The following is a 15,953-nucleotide window of genomic DNA, read 5'->3' on the forward strand; positions in this document are numbered from 1 at the left end:
TTGTTTATATTAGGAGGAAATTTGTATTGTATTTCTATTTTCTTTTTTCTCATTATTCTTTACGGGATAGCAAAATGTGGTGTCAAGGATTGGGATGTTTCGTCCAACCGTGTTCTCGTTCATTCAGGGACAGGAGGATGTCAAATGTTTGCATTATGATAGTTATAGGTGTCCAACAATGTTTCCTTCTTTGATCTATATATCATTAGTGAATATGCCTTTTCGTTTACCTAGAATGATAATTACGGCTTCCAATAACATTACTCGCATTTTATAAACAGGTGCTTTCTCTCTGCCCGTCACCTTTTCTTATTTAGTTTCATTCATTGTGAAAGAAGAGGAGAACGGATGTTGTGGTCTGATGTACTACGTACAGTACTTATTTACTGATATGTCCCAGTACCGTCACGGTGATACATACCTACCTGTCGGTCAGCAAGCACAGCAGCTCGTGTGTCCTTTCATTACCTGCCGCTGAGTTCTTTCCCTCTGTAGTCTGGAGTGCAGCTTCAGAGGATAAAACATACAATATTTTGAGCAATATTTATTGCAAACTTTGTGTAGAAATTCAAGCATTAACAAGCACAAATATTGTGCAGATGTATTTGAAATAAGTAAGTAATAAATATATAATATATTGAAATCGTCAAAAACAAAACAACACATCCTGGCGGCTATAATATATCATATAATCTATCTTTGAGGGAAATCTCATAAGTAGAATGCAATGCATCAATGATATACATTAGAAGAATATGTGATAATGTGAAAACACTGGACAGATAAAACCTGTAACACATGTTCAATGTACAACAAATTGTTCCGATTTACAACAATAGTTCAGAAATTTGGTGTCAGTCCTCACGGAAATGATAGCACCAGGTAAAGATATACTGTTTGCTTCTTGTCAATATTGGATTACAGGATGGGCCTTAACAACATTATCTGCAGGATAGTTCACCATAGCGTTATCGTGTATACTGTGTATACTGCGGGCATGCACGCCTCCAAATATGTATCATGTATATAATATGTTATGATCAAAGAGCTGTGAGCGCTGAATATAGTGAGTGTAATGAACCACAGTTCCGGTCTCTTGAAAGATTCTCAAACTTGACAAACCAACTGCCGGTGGCTGCGTGGTGAACAGTGATAAGTGTTACTGCTCTCACAAAACAGGGGCCACTTTGGGATTTCAAGCCAAACAAGATGAGTTATGTAAATTTACAAAACAACAAACCAGACCATTCCGTGCTCTTCGCTCCCCCCAGACCACGGCCAGCGCCCCGCCCCGCCAGCCGCCGAGCACCAAGCGGGGCGCCGTCACTGTGATGGCACCACGCAGTGTGGCTGTCCTGGGGGACGGGGCCACGACCAGCCTGCCCTCCTGTACTATACCTCAACGTGCCACCACCTTCATACAGAATTTGTGCCCTTCCCTTTGTATGTGTGTGTGTGTGTGTGTGTGTGTGTGTGTGTGTGTGTGTGTGTGTGTGTGTGTGTGTGTATATATATATATATATATATATATATATATATATATATATATATATATATATATATATATATATATATATATATAAACTTTTAAAAAGAATAAATATACATTTGATGAATTATAAAATCAATATTGGCATAGAGTAAACTATAATATTGTGTTAATCAGTGGTGCAAAATACTTCGTTTTGTTGCTATCAAGAACCAGGTGTGGAAGGCGGCGCCCCGCGATGCGTCACGAGCCTCTGGTGGTGTGGTTCCCAGGCAGGGCCTTGTGGCAGGACTTGCTTGGTGCAAAGTCAGTCATTGGAGAGAGAGAGAGAGAGAGAGAGAGAGAGAGAGAGAGAGAGAGAGAGAGAGAGAGAGAGAGAGAGAGAGAGAGAGAGAGAGAATGTGTCTGAAGCTCTCTCTTTAACTTACACTTAGTTTTGAAGGCAAACAACACTGCACGACGTGTGACATGAGTAGGTGGAGGAAATAGTTTATGTAAGGTTTGAAGGACAAATCTATCCTGCAGGTGATGACAGGTAACAGATGAGAGCGTGCCCGACACAGGATCGGAGCGGGAAGGGCGGAGGAGAGGCCAAGACTCCGCTGGGAACCACGACTCATGTGACACAACTCTGATTTTCCTTTACATCTTTCAATTGTGTAGTGATTTTGTACCTTTATATACCTAAGCAAGTCATCGCGAAAATTACAACATAATTTTTCAACAATAATGAATGCCCACAGTCGATTCGAAGTGACGTGACGCAGACCATGGCCTTCAGCTCTTCGTGATGCGGTGCCTTCCGATTCGCGCAGTGGTACGTGGACCAGGGTGCGGCAGAATCCACACTGTTCTTCTTACAGCATCTCTCCTTTCCGAGGCTTGTTAAGTTGGACAGGGTTTACCGAGCACAGCTTAACTTACACACGATCGAGAGCCCCGCCTCGTGCATCAGATCACTATAGGGTTGTGTTGAGGAGGCGTGAGGTGATGCAGCCGCTCGCGTGCCTCGCAACACAGCCACGAGTCCACAGCACAGCACACCGCCACACTGCCTCGTCTGCTGAGAGGGAGTTCGTGCAGCATCACATAAAAGTCAGAAGACGAAAAATCAGGGAAATGAAGAACTACACCTTACACAGTCTCCTGACCAAGTCCTCTACGGGGTCGTGCTTATCTGGGTAGTTGAGTCCACGCGGAGGTGAAGCGAGTGACTTGACTGGCGGGAATACAAAGCTTTCCCATCCTTTGAAGCCGCGTTATATCAAGCAACTGAGCAGACCCTGTGGTCCATGACGGAGGGAGGGCGCCCTTGGACTCCCTTATCTACGAGTGGTCACTAAATACAAGCGAAGATTGGTGTGAGTGGGAACCCGAGAGGCGTGTGTGCCGTGACGTGCCAGCTGGAGAAGGACAGTGTTATACTCAGGTTCTGTGTCCTATATACATGAGGGTCAAGCGAGAGCAGTTGATGTGATGTCTAACCCTTACAGCTGCATAGACTCGGCTTATACTTGCTTCTAGAAATATAACCAGTTACATTATCAAATCAAAAGTAATTCCTAATGTTATACTTTTCCCGCTTGAGTCGAGACCAAGAGGGGGAAACAATAGCGCTTCGATATATGCTATGAAATCCTCTGGTGCCACGAAACATATGTATGGTGAGGCGGCCACAAGCTGATGGACAGTACGGAGCTAACATAACAGAGCTATAGGAGTGGATACTGTTCAGCAACTTCTGGCCACGCTCGTCTATCTAACAAATACTGAAGGTTTCCAAAGTCTACTGCCACATGCATCTGAGTTGCCAGGAGGTGGGACGCGGGACTCCAAGCGACTGACTGACTGACTGACTGACTGATTGTAAAATATTCAGCAATAGGTGCGGACTCCTGTTGTGTTCCCTGGTAACGTGGGATTCGAGGCCAGAGAGAAAAATGATGGTGATTACAAGGCTAACATGTGTGTCTCGTGCGAATATGAAATAGTGATCTGGATGTTTCTATTTCTGTCTCGGTGTCACCCTTTACTCGTGAGAATCAGTCTTGTTTACATTCTATGGCTGGAGAGCGGCAGTGACGTAGACTAACATAACAGGTAGCGAAGTGTGTGGTCGTAGCCATGATATCAAGTAACACGGACTCATTTCCATTGTGTTTCGCGTCCGATCTTAAGTCCTCCGATCAGCTGACAATCTCCTTACAAAACCTGACAGATTCTTAGCAGACCAGAGGACGTGAGACTGAGGACGTCAACACAGCGAGTAAGTGGAATGCTGCTCGACCAACTATGGCTGGACCCGTGATGAAGGAATGAATGAAGTGTTACGGTCACCAACAGAGAAGGTGCTTGGCTTGGTGAAGTATTCGAATATGTGTGTACAGAACAAGAACTAGTAGATGTTATAATTATATCATATATGTAACGAGTATAATATATTCAAACAACAGGAGCTTTCATCAAACACAACACTGAACTGCCATCTAGCGGCCACTGTCGTCACTGATCGCAGACAGGACACACGTAGGGGCAGTCAGCGCTGATCACGAGACAGTTTCCCCGAATGAAGATAACGACACGGGGGAAGAAACAGACAGTGCTGACGGCTGAAAAAAAAAAAAAAAAAGGCTTGATGTGTTCGTATTTCCTTGAATGGATGCTGAAGAGATGTTACTAAACGGGAGCTTCTTGAGAACGGCAGGAAGAGCGAGCTGCATTGCCTGATGGAGGAGCAAGGCGAAGTGAACACGCCGTTAAGGGAGCTGAGACGTGGCGGCGGCGGCGGCGGCGGCGGTGGTGGTGGTGACGGTCCGGCTACCGCGCCTTGCTCACCCTCCCTCCTGACCAAGAGCCCCGCCGTCCAGTAGTCACACCTTCCTGTAGGAGGCGCAGAACACAGACACGAGTCAGAGAGGCGCGGTGTGTTAGAGCAATATATCACTGCGTCAGAGAGAGAGAGAGAGAGAGAGAGAGAGAGAGAGAGAGATGTGAAAGTAAACACATCAGTTTCTATACAAAACAAGCTGATAATCAATAAATACCAACATTAATTATCAAACACAAACACACACACACACACACACCCGGTAGCTCAATGGTTAGAGCGCTGGCTTCACAAGCCAGATGACCGGGGTTCGATTCCCCGGCCGGGTGGAGATATTTGGGTGTGTCTCCTTTCACGTGCAGCCCCTGTTCACCTAGCAGTGAGTAGGTACGGGATGTAAATCGAGGAGTTGTGACCTTGTTGTCCCGGTGTGTGGTGTGTGCCTGGTCTCAGGCCTATCCGAAGATCGGAAACAATGAGCTCTGAGCTCGTTCCGTAGGGTAACGTCTGGCTGTCTCGTCAGAGACTGCAGCAGATCAAACAGTGAATTACACACACACACACACACACACATAGAAGCGACTCCTGAAAACTGAGTATCGGTAAACTGAAACAATAACAAGTCAACAAATCAGCAAACACAGACACACAGACACACATGAATCATCCTTACATTGCCTCCTTGTCGCTGCTGTGTCGCTGAAACACTGAACAGAACAAGTTGAACCTCTAAGGGAACTGGTAACTAAGTGGGCCTTTTTTTTTTTAATATTTTTGTTGCCCTTGGCCAGTTTTCCCCTCTTACATAAAAAAAAAACAACAACTAGGGCAAGTGTTTCTATTCATTAGCTTTTACAAAAACCAGGATTCGATCTACACTTTATAAATCCGCGTTTATGAAATCAGACACTCTTTATAACTGCATGCAAGAGAATACAAAAAATAATTTACGTAAAAAGACAGCAAGATCTTATTCCTGCATGCGCGTCAATCATTCTTCCCTCTGAATCTTGAATGATATACCTAAACTCAAATTCTGAACCATTCTTGCCTCTCATCATCGTCCGCATTCTGAAACACTTTGCTCTCTCAACCAGACTGTTTTCAAAGGACACAGAGATGATAAGCCGGGTTCTCAAGACTCTTTCTCCTGTTAATAATGTGAAAATTTTATTAATCTGTTACTAGAACTACACACAGAAAAAAAAATACACTCTTGAAAACCTGTGTAACTTCAACTAGAGACTTCTGACTGTAGTGGCGGTGCAGTGCAAAAGTGTTTCAGAATAGGATTCAAGACTATTTTCCAAGGCTACAGTGATGGTTAGTCAGGTTATCACGTGTTTCTTTTCCCCTGGTGATGCAGCTTTATACAAATCATCACCAGAAAGATAAAAGCACCCTTGAAAACCCCAACAACTTTCACTAGAGCCTGTTGGAAATAATGTAGGTGAGGGGGGAGTGGGTTGTCTGGGAGTGTGGTTCCTGTAAAGGCAAGAACAAAGAGGAGTTAGAAAGACTTACTCTTCCGGCATGTTAATGGAGGTGTCGCGGTCCTTCTCCTCCTCGTGGCTCCTGTTCTTTTTGTCCATCATCTCGTTGTCCTCCCTGCTCAGGTCCCTCCCGGCCTCGCAGTCCTCCTCATCCAGGTCGTCGTCGTCGTCGTCGTCCTCGTTCTCCATGTTGCACGAGGCATCCTCCTGGTCTGGGGGCAGCTGGTACTGGCAGCGCCGCTTCTGGCAGCCCGGGTACCACCAGTAGCTGACCACTCCCAGGGAGATGCCACACAGCATGTTGGGGATGAGCAGCGCCATGATGATGTATTGCACTTCCTTGTTCCAGTCGTAGTTGGTGATGACCAGGTCAGGGTCGGCGCGGGAGTAGTAGCAGGGGAAGATGGATCCCTCGGGCCAGTAGTTGTCACTGAAGATGGTGCAGTTGGTGGCGGGTGGGTAGCCACACGCCTTGATGTTGATGAAGAGGGGCAGGCCGCGCCCAACCCACAGCTCGTCATCGTCCTCAATGTCCTGGCCCTCGAAGTCAGTCATGGGCACCAACATGTAGTTGACGTAGATCTGGTCACACTCGTAGATGTCCCTGGTGCAGCCGTGCTTGCAGGACGACCACGAGCAGTTCTTCATGCCCCACTCGTGCTCCGAGCGGACGGTCTTGCACACCACAGGGTCAGGGTCAAAGTTCGCCATGAGCGTGGAGATGGAAGGGTCGAGCACCCAGGGGATCATGAACATGAACACGAAGGAGGAGACGCAGGCGGTGGTGCCGAGCGTGAGCGTGGTGTAGTACTTCAACTGACTCAGAAAGCTTTCTTCCTTCTCTGGAGGAGGTTCCATTTTGCCTTTGTATTAACTATCAAGCTCGATGCAATCAAGACAATGAAAAGTACAGGGAAGTGGACGGTAAGGTGAGAGTGGAAGGCAAGTGTGTGGGTGGAGATTGAGTATCTTCAGCAGAAGCACCTGAAGGAGGCGGAGCTGCAGGGACTGTCGGCTATGACTGGCGCTGAAGGGGAATTACTGCGCAGGATCCAAACTAAACGCGTCTCACCAATGATAAAGTCCCACAGTGTTCATGACAACAGACGGGTGAGCACAGCGAAAGAAAATACTTTGTGAACTATTTACATCTGTGATTTGTGACTTGTTTTATCTTAGGTATCACACGAGTTCTCATCCACACATTGACTTAAAATTTTATAGCTTGTACAATTTAAATCTGAACTACACGCTAAATAACAACAGGACTAGGCACTTTTAAAATATATGTATATATTTACAGTAGAATTTCAAGCTGGAAACAACTGCTAAAGTCAGTATCGATATAATGTTTTGCATGAGTATACGTGATGCATGTATGCGTGCCAGGCTGCGGGAAGGAGTCACCACACCAACCCTTGCATCAACCGTCAGCGTATCGCCAGGACAGATAGCTAGGACGCACACTCCTCCACTACAAGCGCCATGCAGCCTCTGCCTTGCGCGACAGTACACCAGCGGCAGGGACTAATGTGCTGGGATCTAGTATGGTACGTCTGTTACTAAGGTCCAAGCTGTGTCTTTTATCATGAGGGTCTTGGCTACACTTGGGACTCGCTGCCTGGTTACCGCTGCTCTGAGTCCTGCGTGGTGGCGCCGCGTCTACTGGGGAGCTCTACGGTACGACAGCTGAGATGTTGCTGACGCCTACGCTTATGTTTGCTTGAATAGGTTGTGTTGGTTACAAAGTTTGTGTCCAGTGATGCTATCGTTGTCTGTGGGTTGCCGCGGGTGAAGTTCGCGCCGCGGCAAGGTTTGGTCAAGCAGCGAAAGAAGTTGCAAAGTTATTGTCGCCGAACGGCCAAAAATCTAACTTTTTTTCCCTTTTTTGTGTTGCGGAGAAATGAGCGATTAACTTTAGACGAGGTGCGTGCACTGGAGGAGAGTCTGTGCAGCAAGAGGAAGCTTTGTGGACTCAGCGAATGACTCTATGCTATCTGAATACTTTGATCGTGAGTACTGAGAGGGGCGAGGGTACTGGTGCTCACTGGTTGGGGATGAGCGTGTAGTCACTTGATCGTGTGCACCGTCACAACAGTTCGTCAAACTGCACTGGTTCTTTATTGGCTGGAAAAGAGATAAAGCAACATATCAATAGGAGTGATACACGTGAACAGAAAACACACACACACACACACACACACACACACACACACACAAAAAAAAAAAAAAAAAAAAAAAAAAAAAAGGATAACTGGGACATACAGAGTACATCAACAAAACACTTTGGCATGTACAAGTCCTGAAAGTGTCCCGCACCTGCAGTATAAACAATTAAGATGAGTTAGTGATCCTTATCCAATCCCTGAAACCTGGTGGAGACAAACACGACACACACCTTACCGACATAAACACTGCAGGATCACCCAGCAGAGGATCCACCCTGTGTAACACTGTACTGCGTTATACCTGCCATAAAGCCTCGTGAGAGAAACACCCTTGTAACACCAGCAACATTAGGGAACACACTCAGGCCATTAAGGGAAAAGAAACCTCGATAACTTAAGACGACCTAACTTTGAATAGCTCTACTGACATCACACCTGCCACAAAATCCAGTCACAGAAGCAAATTTCGTAATATTAACACAACAACACTAGGGCACACACACACACACACACACACACACACACACACACACACACACACACACACACACACACACACACACACACATACACACAAGGGATAAGAACATCAGCGAGAGAGTTCTAGTTATTTCTTGATCCTAACATAGCATGCATGACCTCAACTATATAACCCAGATTTAGAAACGCTTTACTTTCACCACAAACATTTACAAATAGCTGGATTCTCGAGTGTTTCTTCTATTAACAACGTAGAAATCTTGGTAATCTATCACTCAACCGTAGAAAATATCCTTGGACATCTGTGTAACTTCAACTAGAGTCTTGTGAAAGTATAGTGGAGGTCCTGTGCAGAAGGGTCTCAGAATGGTGTTGGTTTGTCACGCGTCCTTACTCTTATTAACTCAATAAGATTAATATAATAGCCTTGCCCTAAATAAGCTTCTGCACGGAAGGAACACCCACATAAAAAGAAAGAAAAAAACAAACAGCAAAGTTAACCTTACAATAAACAGAACATTCCAGGGACAGGCAGTTTGGTCACATCACTACAACATACACACTCTACGTAACATACTATCGCTCATCGGAAGGCCATAAATACGTCTAGTCACATTCTGAACACAGTGCGCGGGGAGCCGAGGACTACTCATGGTCACCTCACTACATATCAAACTGGCCACATACATTTGCCTTGTAACAGAGAAGGGAGGTTGATGGAGAGCCTACACAGTGCTATACCTCGTTGCCTACTCATCAATTACCCAAGTCTCTCATGTGTTCGTTATTCACTACCCAGGGTGCGTATTTGGAAACACTCATAAGGGCTACAACTTTCGAAAGCCTCGGGGATGATTAGTCAGCTTCTCAAGGGTGTTTTTCTTGCTAATGGTGCAAAGTTGCCCAGTTATCACCGGCATCATAAAAACACCCTTGGGAGCTGCGATAACTTCCACTAGAGCTTGTTAAACTTGACGATAAGGCGGTGGAGTGTTTCAAAATACGGTCCGTGCAACACATGGCTAACACACCTGAAGACTGGCCACTAGCAGGACACCAACACCTCCCATTAACAGCAACGACAGCCAGGACAGTCATCACACTCCTGCAGCCTGACTAGCGGCCACAACTAAAGGTAATACTTAAACACGGAGACTAGCACTACCAGCAACACTAGGATACAAAGCAGAGTGCTGCCTGCATGCGTGCGGTGCGGCAAGCCAAGCCTCTACAAAGCCAACGCAAACCCAGGCCAATAAAAAGCAGAGTCGAGGCGGGAAAGCTTCGGTCAAAAGGAGGTCAGTTGAGTAATGTGCTACTATGGAAGGCTGTCACGTTCTTTCTTATTGAGTACTTTTGGTAGGTGTCATATAACCTTAGTACTTAATCATTACTTTTTGAAATGAATGTACAGTATCTAATTTTCAATGGAGCTCAAGGAAATATTTAGCGTCAGATGAGCTCCCTGCACTTATGAAATGACGTGTTTATAGCTTGCTTGGTTAACGGATGATAAAATGTTTCTAGAATTTCTTTGGTTATCTTGCAATATTTCTTGATCTTGAGTTTTGAATTTTGGGATCATTCTCTCCCCCAAAGACTGTTTTCAAAGGCCACAGCGATGATTTGTTGGGTTTTCATTAGCGTTTCCTTCTCTTTATTTCCTTTTTTATCCTTTTAGATAGTACGAAATCTTGACGCTTGAAAATCACTCTGTTTTCGCCCGAGTCTATTAAAAGCCATGAAATTAGATTATCATGTTTTTGTTTTTTATTTGGTGATGTAAAGTCTTTCTCGAACTTAATGTTTCATGAGAACACTTGAAAATTTCCTGTTGGTTTTCAATAGATCGCGTTAAGAGTAAAAAAAAAAAAAAAATAGTTTTCAATTTTTTTTTTCTCATAGCTAGTCTACAAACTCCCTTAAGCTGAATGACATGACATCAGCCTTGAAAATTCTTCTGGCTTACTCTAGGACCTTTTAAAAGCAATTAAGATAAAGGATCAGATACTCAAAGTTTCCCTCGTCTTATCTTGACTACTCTTTCTCATTTTTTTATGCAAGAGGGAAAGCCGGCCAAGGGCAACAAAACATGAAAAAAAGACCCGCTTGATTGCCAGTTCCCTTAAAGATAAATAGAATTAGCCAAAAACCTACAATAAATGTCTTCAAACCAAGCTACACTGAAAGTCATGAAGTTTTCAGGTGTTTTCGTGATTCTAGTAACAATTTAATAGTGATTCCTTATCATCATTGTTGAAATACCAATGAGACCTAGACTAGTTATGATCCCTGTGGCTCAGGCGAACAGACCTTGAGAGAACAGAGCGTTTTAAAATACGATGAGGTTTTAGATATGTTTAGGAAAGTGGATCTTATTAACCCCTTCAGTACCATGACGCGTTTTCATTTTCATTCTGCTTACTATTTAGTGATTTTATACAGCTTCAGAAACCTAAGTGGGATTAAAATAGTGAAGACTGTGGTCATTAATCTTTTAACTTCCACAGACCCTTCCTAATGTACATAAAATCATCTAATCATACCCCAAAACTCGTGGTAAAACATGCGTCCCAGTACTGAGGAGTCAAAAACGTTAGGGATTCATACGGATTCAAATTGTACTTAGAACCAAATTTCTGCTTCGTTTACTTAAATAACTTATGCAGTGAACGTTACTTTTAAATAGGTAAACTGTTATAAAATAAAGTTAAATGGACATTTTTAGAAAGTCTCGATCCGTAATGAGAGGAGACACTAAAAGAAAAAACCTTTGTTTCGCGAACCTGGATATTCATCTACCCAATGAAGTGAACGTTACTTCGAAGCAGGGAAGTTATTATAAAAGTCCACGGGAAAATCGTGGAAATTCTAGTAAAAAGACTCGGTTGCTGATGAAAGAAATGAGACGGACAAGGAGGAAAAATCTCTTCCTTCCGCATTTATTTGATCGATGGCCGTGACTCAGCTGACCTCCTTCCGCGACCTGCCATGAAGAGCTTTCTCTGGCTGCGACTCTTTATGAAGCACAGGACTACGAGAGAGAGAGAGAGAGAGAGAGAGAGAGAGAGAGAGAGAGAGAGAGAGAGAGAGAGAGAGTATGAGAGATATACTTAACATGAGGACAGACGAGGCAGTGCACAGGAAAGGGAGGGATAATGGAGAGGAGGAGGAGGAGGAGGAGGAGGAGGAGGAAGAGGACTGGCAGGAGGAGGAAGAGGAGGAGGAAGGGTGTGGGACATGGGCGTGGTGAGTGAAGGGACTGTAATGATGATAATGATAATGAGGATGATAATGATGATACGGTAAGTCGGGTAGAGTTTATCGCCTTTGCTATCAGTGGAAGTAAACCTTTAGACTGAACACGGGGCGAAAATCAATGACACAGAGCATGGTGCCGCCTCCACCGCCGCCGCTGCTGGTCTTACTGCGGCACTGTGCCTCGCTGCCAGACGAACACCATACCCCTCCCCCAACAGCGGAACACGAAAGTGGGGGAGGCGCCGCAGAACACTGAACGCCATGAACACGAATACGCGATGAGATGTAGCGGTAGTAGTCAATAATGTGGCGTTTTAAGGACGTGAAGTCGTTTTGTTTTCAACGGTCATGGTTGTTGTGTCCGCCGCTTGGTTACGATGTCATGAGCGGCATTCTCTGCAGCGGCGGCGGGCGGCGGGCTGGCGTCTCATGGACCTTAAGTTTGGTATTGATTGTGCAGCGAGCTGAGTGAGTCCAGGGGGGTGGGGTTGAGGGGGCGGTGTCTCAGGGTGTGGCGGCTTGAGAGGGACTGCAACACACACACACACACACACATACACACACACACGAGAAGAAAACAGAGGTTGTTTATTTCCACATCCCCGAAGAGCGTGGCGCTGTCATGGGCACGTTTGGCAGTCAGCAGTCAGCACTTCAGCACGTCACTCGCAGCACGTCACTGCGGCGCTGCGAAGGTTACCCGGTACACCTCACGCTGACGACGCACACCATTGCATAAAACTCAAACCCACAACTCCGTGAAACTTAAGTCTGGCTGAAAGTTACTGACGGACGGACGGACAGACTCACCGTAGATCTCCTCTAAATGACCTTAAGGGAGTCTTAAGTACTTTAAGTCCTTATGGCAACAAACACAGACACGCACGCTCTCTCTCTCTCTCTCTCTCTCTCTCTCTCTCTCTCTCTCTCTCTCTCTCTCTCTCTCTCTCTCTCGAGCGTTCCATTGGTCGAAATGGCTTAATTAATAACGTCATGCCGTGAAGAGCAGCATAATGATCATAAATGCACTCAAAAACCCTCTCTACAATATGGTTTACTCTTGTTTACGCGTCACTGATGATGAAGGCGAGGAGGACGATGATGGTGGTGAAGTGTATTGTATAAAGACTGTTTGTCTAGTGATATTCAAGAAACGCAGCGCTGTTCAGTATCGTAAGCAACTCGCACGTGTTTCAATATACGTGAATGTAAACTGTTAAATAATATAAAGAATTTGAAATGGCTCCATCTCTGCGACCGTGAATCGACCATGAAGAAGAGTAACATTTGAGAAGTGGAAAAAAGTCAAGCTTCAAACATCCACCTTTTCAAACAGCAATAGTTTCTTGGTGGTCGGCTTGTGGCTGCAGAGATATAACATGCTTCAAATTCAGTGCATCTTTCTGAAACACTCTGCATATTTTTTTTTTTTCCTCTTTACCGTGAGTGTTGTAAAGGATACATGTAGTTATGAAATACGTAGAATATTTGAAATTTAAACGATCTGAGAAGAAAGTATTTGTTACATCGCAAATGATTAACTTCAGTAACTATAACACGTGGGTTAATTTCAAGAGGCATTTTTTTTCTATAATTTCTACATGAACAACAGTTAGTAGAAGCGTGAGGGGTTAGGGAGGCAGAGAATTAGCTTAATTCAAGGGGTCAGTGTTGAATTAAGGACAAGTTGCTGAATAGTGTTATTTTGCAATGGCCCGAGGTTGTATTGCCGTGAGAAGCAAGACGTCATGACGGGCAGGGGGTGAGTGTGTTGGGCGTGAGGCGGACCAACAGGCGGGGGAGTATTTTAGTGAGGATATTTGGGGAAGTGTTTAGAACCCGTACTAATGCATCAACAAACGTTAGTGATTGAGGTGGAGCGCGCACGTGTGTGTGTGTGTGTGTGTGTGTGTGTGTGTGTGTGTGTGTGTGTGTGTGTGTGTGTGTGTGTGTGATGGTGAGCGAGTGCAGTGACAGCGTGGCAGTAGTGCTGGAGAATGAAAAATACTGAGGATTACTACACCTACTGATGAGCGATACACAAGGAGAGGGCTCACAGCTCGCTAGCGTTACCTCCTGCGCCCCCGCCCTGCAGAAAAGTCACCCGTAGGTGGCCCTCGTCGTCCACTCCTACCGATTTGGAACAGAAAAAGAGGCAGGAGCAGGCCAGCACGAAGAGGCAGCCCGGCAGGATGCTCGCCACCAGTAGGAGCGTGGCCGTTAGGTCTGGGTTGAATTTGCCGATGACGTATTCGCTGCTTTTGTCGGTGAAATAGCAGGGGAAGCGGTCCTGGGTGACGCCATCCGAGCCATCGTGGGCGTGGGTGGCGAAGAAAGCCTTGCATTCCTTCATCAGTGTGTTGACACAGCCGTCGTTGTTGATCCGCAGCTGAGTGTTGTTCATGACACGCAGCGTGGACTCCGGCTGGATGATCCAGTCGCTACGGTTTCCCAGGGATTGGTGAAGCTGCAGCAGCTGCATGTAGTCTTTGAGGTGGCTGACGTCCTCGGTGCTGCCCAGCGTGGCGTTGAAGCAGTCCTCCGTCAGGATGTCGTACGTCTTGTTGCCCTTCACTCTCTTTACGTAAGAGCAGAACAGGAATATTGCCTGGCGCTTGTCCCGCCACTCCTGGCTGCTGCTCACGCTCTCGATGTTGGCGGAGGAGCTGTTGTCGGGGGAGTCCATGGAGGTGCAAGCCGAGGCCACCAGCCTCTCGCGGCTGAAGATCACCACGTTCCTCTCTCGCATTTCCAGGTCGGTGCACTTCCTCTCACACTCACGCAGGTAGTGCTTCACCTTCTCCAGCTGCTGGCACTTGCCGTTCTTGCAGCTGTACACGCCGTCCAGCGGGTCAGAGCACTTCTCCTTGCACTCGATGGACTTGGGGTTAATCCTCTTGTCACGACAGATGAACGCGGGTGTGATTTCCTTGCAATCGTTGTTTTCAATGTCTTTGGTGCAGTGGAACAGGCCCGTGATGTCTTTGCACTCGCCATTCTTGCACTTGTAGTTGCGGGTGTTGCTCACGTTGAGGGCCGAGCAGTTTTGGTCTAAGGTGTCCACACAGTTACGGAAGTTGACTTTGGATCCGTTGTTGCGGGCCATCACGTGGATCTGCATGCAGGTGCCGGAGCCTTTGGAGAGACACCACTCACCGCAGGTGGTCCAGGAGCAGGCGTCAGGAGTGTCAGGCTTGGTGTCCTTCAGCGCGATGTCCTCCGCCAGGACCGTCGTACACATTATAGGCGTCATATTGAAATCCATGGAGAGTTCATTCTTGGAGGGGATAATGACGATAACGGCCAGGTACAGCAGCGACACCCCAGACAGGATGGCTGTCAGCTGGCAGATACATATTCCACAGCAAATCTGTTTTTCTGCCGTCATCGCTGTCAGATCTGAGCCGTGACCAAATACTCAACAAAGTGATGCACTTCACACAGGTATGGATCACTCCCAAGGGGCGCCGTCTACCATGCCAGGCCGCAGCGAGCCTCCTCCGCCCGACACAAGCAACACTCAGGAAACTGACTTCATGATGAGCGCGGCAGCAGGGCGGGCTGTGGCACTACAGCGTCACTGGCGGGCATGGTGGGCTGAGGCGCGGCTCATATTCAAGAGTGCGGGCGGCAGCTACTCTCTCCGCGAATACTTCCACCAAGGCATAACAAGATACTGAGATACGTTCCTCCCTGCCAAGTAAGATGGCGCTCGTGTGCCGCGCCGGGCATGCGCACACCACCGAGGGGAAGGACAAAACAGGAAACGAGTACAGCTTTCATTACACTTATCTTCACAATTATAGCACCTCCATCTTGTATTAGCTATGGAGGACTCTTTACCACTTACTGTACGGGGAGAATGAAATAATCTAATGAGTAAGACATTTTTTACGTAAGAGAGACGCAGGCGGGGCAGTGCGCAGGACCAGCTCTCGCCTTCCCTCGCCGCACAGGGAACTCCGCCTCGGGACCCGCTCACTCAACACCAAGGGCGGCTTGAGCTCACCCCAGGAACCTGAGTCCCTTGTACCCCATCAGGAGCCACGAACACTACCCATAGAAAAGCATCACGCCCACGCACGCCTCACACCACCCCAAGGACAGGATCAATAGTCTCCCCGGCCCCGCCCATCCTGCCAGTCTATGTTTCTCCCACATTCCTAACCCCCTCTCTATCTCCCCTCGCCTCTCCTATGGTTCCTGCCGCCCTCCATCCCTGAGTTAGTCCCCCC

The 15,953-nt window shown here is 46.6% G+C and overlaps 2 protein-coding genes across 4 annotated transcripts in view; both read right to left on the reverse strand.

Annotated features, from left to right (window-relative positions):
- Positions 1–531: 531 nt before the first annotated feature.
- On the reverse strand, positions 532–7,720 carry LOC123508236 (protein tipE-like). The gene is made up of 2 exons (XM_045261790.1): positions 5,841–7,720; positions 532–4,369 (listed from the first exon to the last, which is right to left on the reverse strand). The coding sequence occupies exons 1-2, from the start codon at positions 6,665–6,667 to the stop codon at positions 4,360–4,362; spliced, it is 837 nt and encodes a 278-aa protein (XP_045117725.1). The 5' UTR covers positions 6,668–7,720; the 3' UTR covers positions 532–4,359.
- A 36-nt stretch (positions 7,721–7,756) lies between these two features.
- The window catches only part of LOC123508234, a 35,764-nt gene continuing 27,567 nt past the window's right edge, over positions 7,757–15,953 (reverse strand). The window contains exons 1-2 of one of the 3 annotated variants that reach the window (XM_045261788.1): positions 13,792–15,864; positions 7,757–7,936 (exon numbers count right to left, since the gene is read on the reverse strand). In XM_045261788.1, coding sequence (XP_045117723.1) covers positions 7,899–7,936; positions 13,792–15,106 — 1,353 coding nt within the window. In that variant the 5' untranslated portion in view covers positions 15,107–15,864 and the 3' untranslated portion in view covers positions 7,757–7,898. Of the gene's footprint in view, positions 7,937–13,745; positions 15,867–15,953 lie in introns of those variants that run through there. The other 2 variants (XM_045261789.1, XR_006675886.1) reach the window with 2 other exon arrangements.

Source organism: Portunus trituberculatus, chromosome 24 (genome assembly GCF_017591435.1).
Source record: "Portunus trituberculatus isolate SZX2019 chromosome 24, ASM1759143v1, whole genome shotgun sequence".
Taxonomy (NCBI): Eukaryota; Metazoa; Arthropoda; class Malacostraca; order Decapoda; family Portunidae; genus Portunus; species Portunus trituberculatus.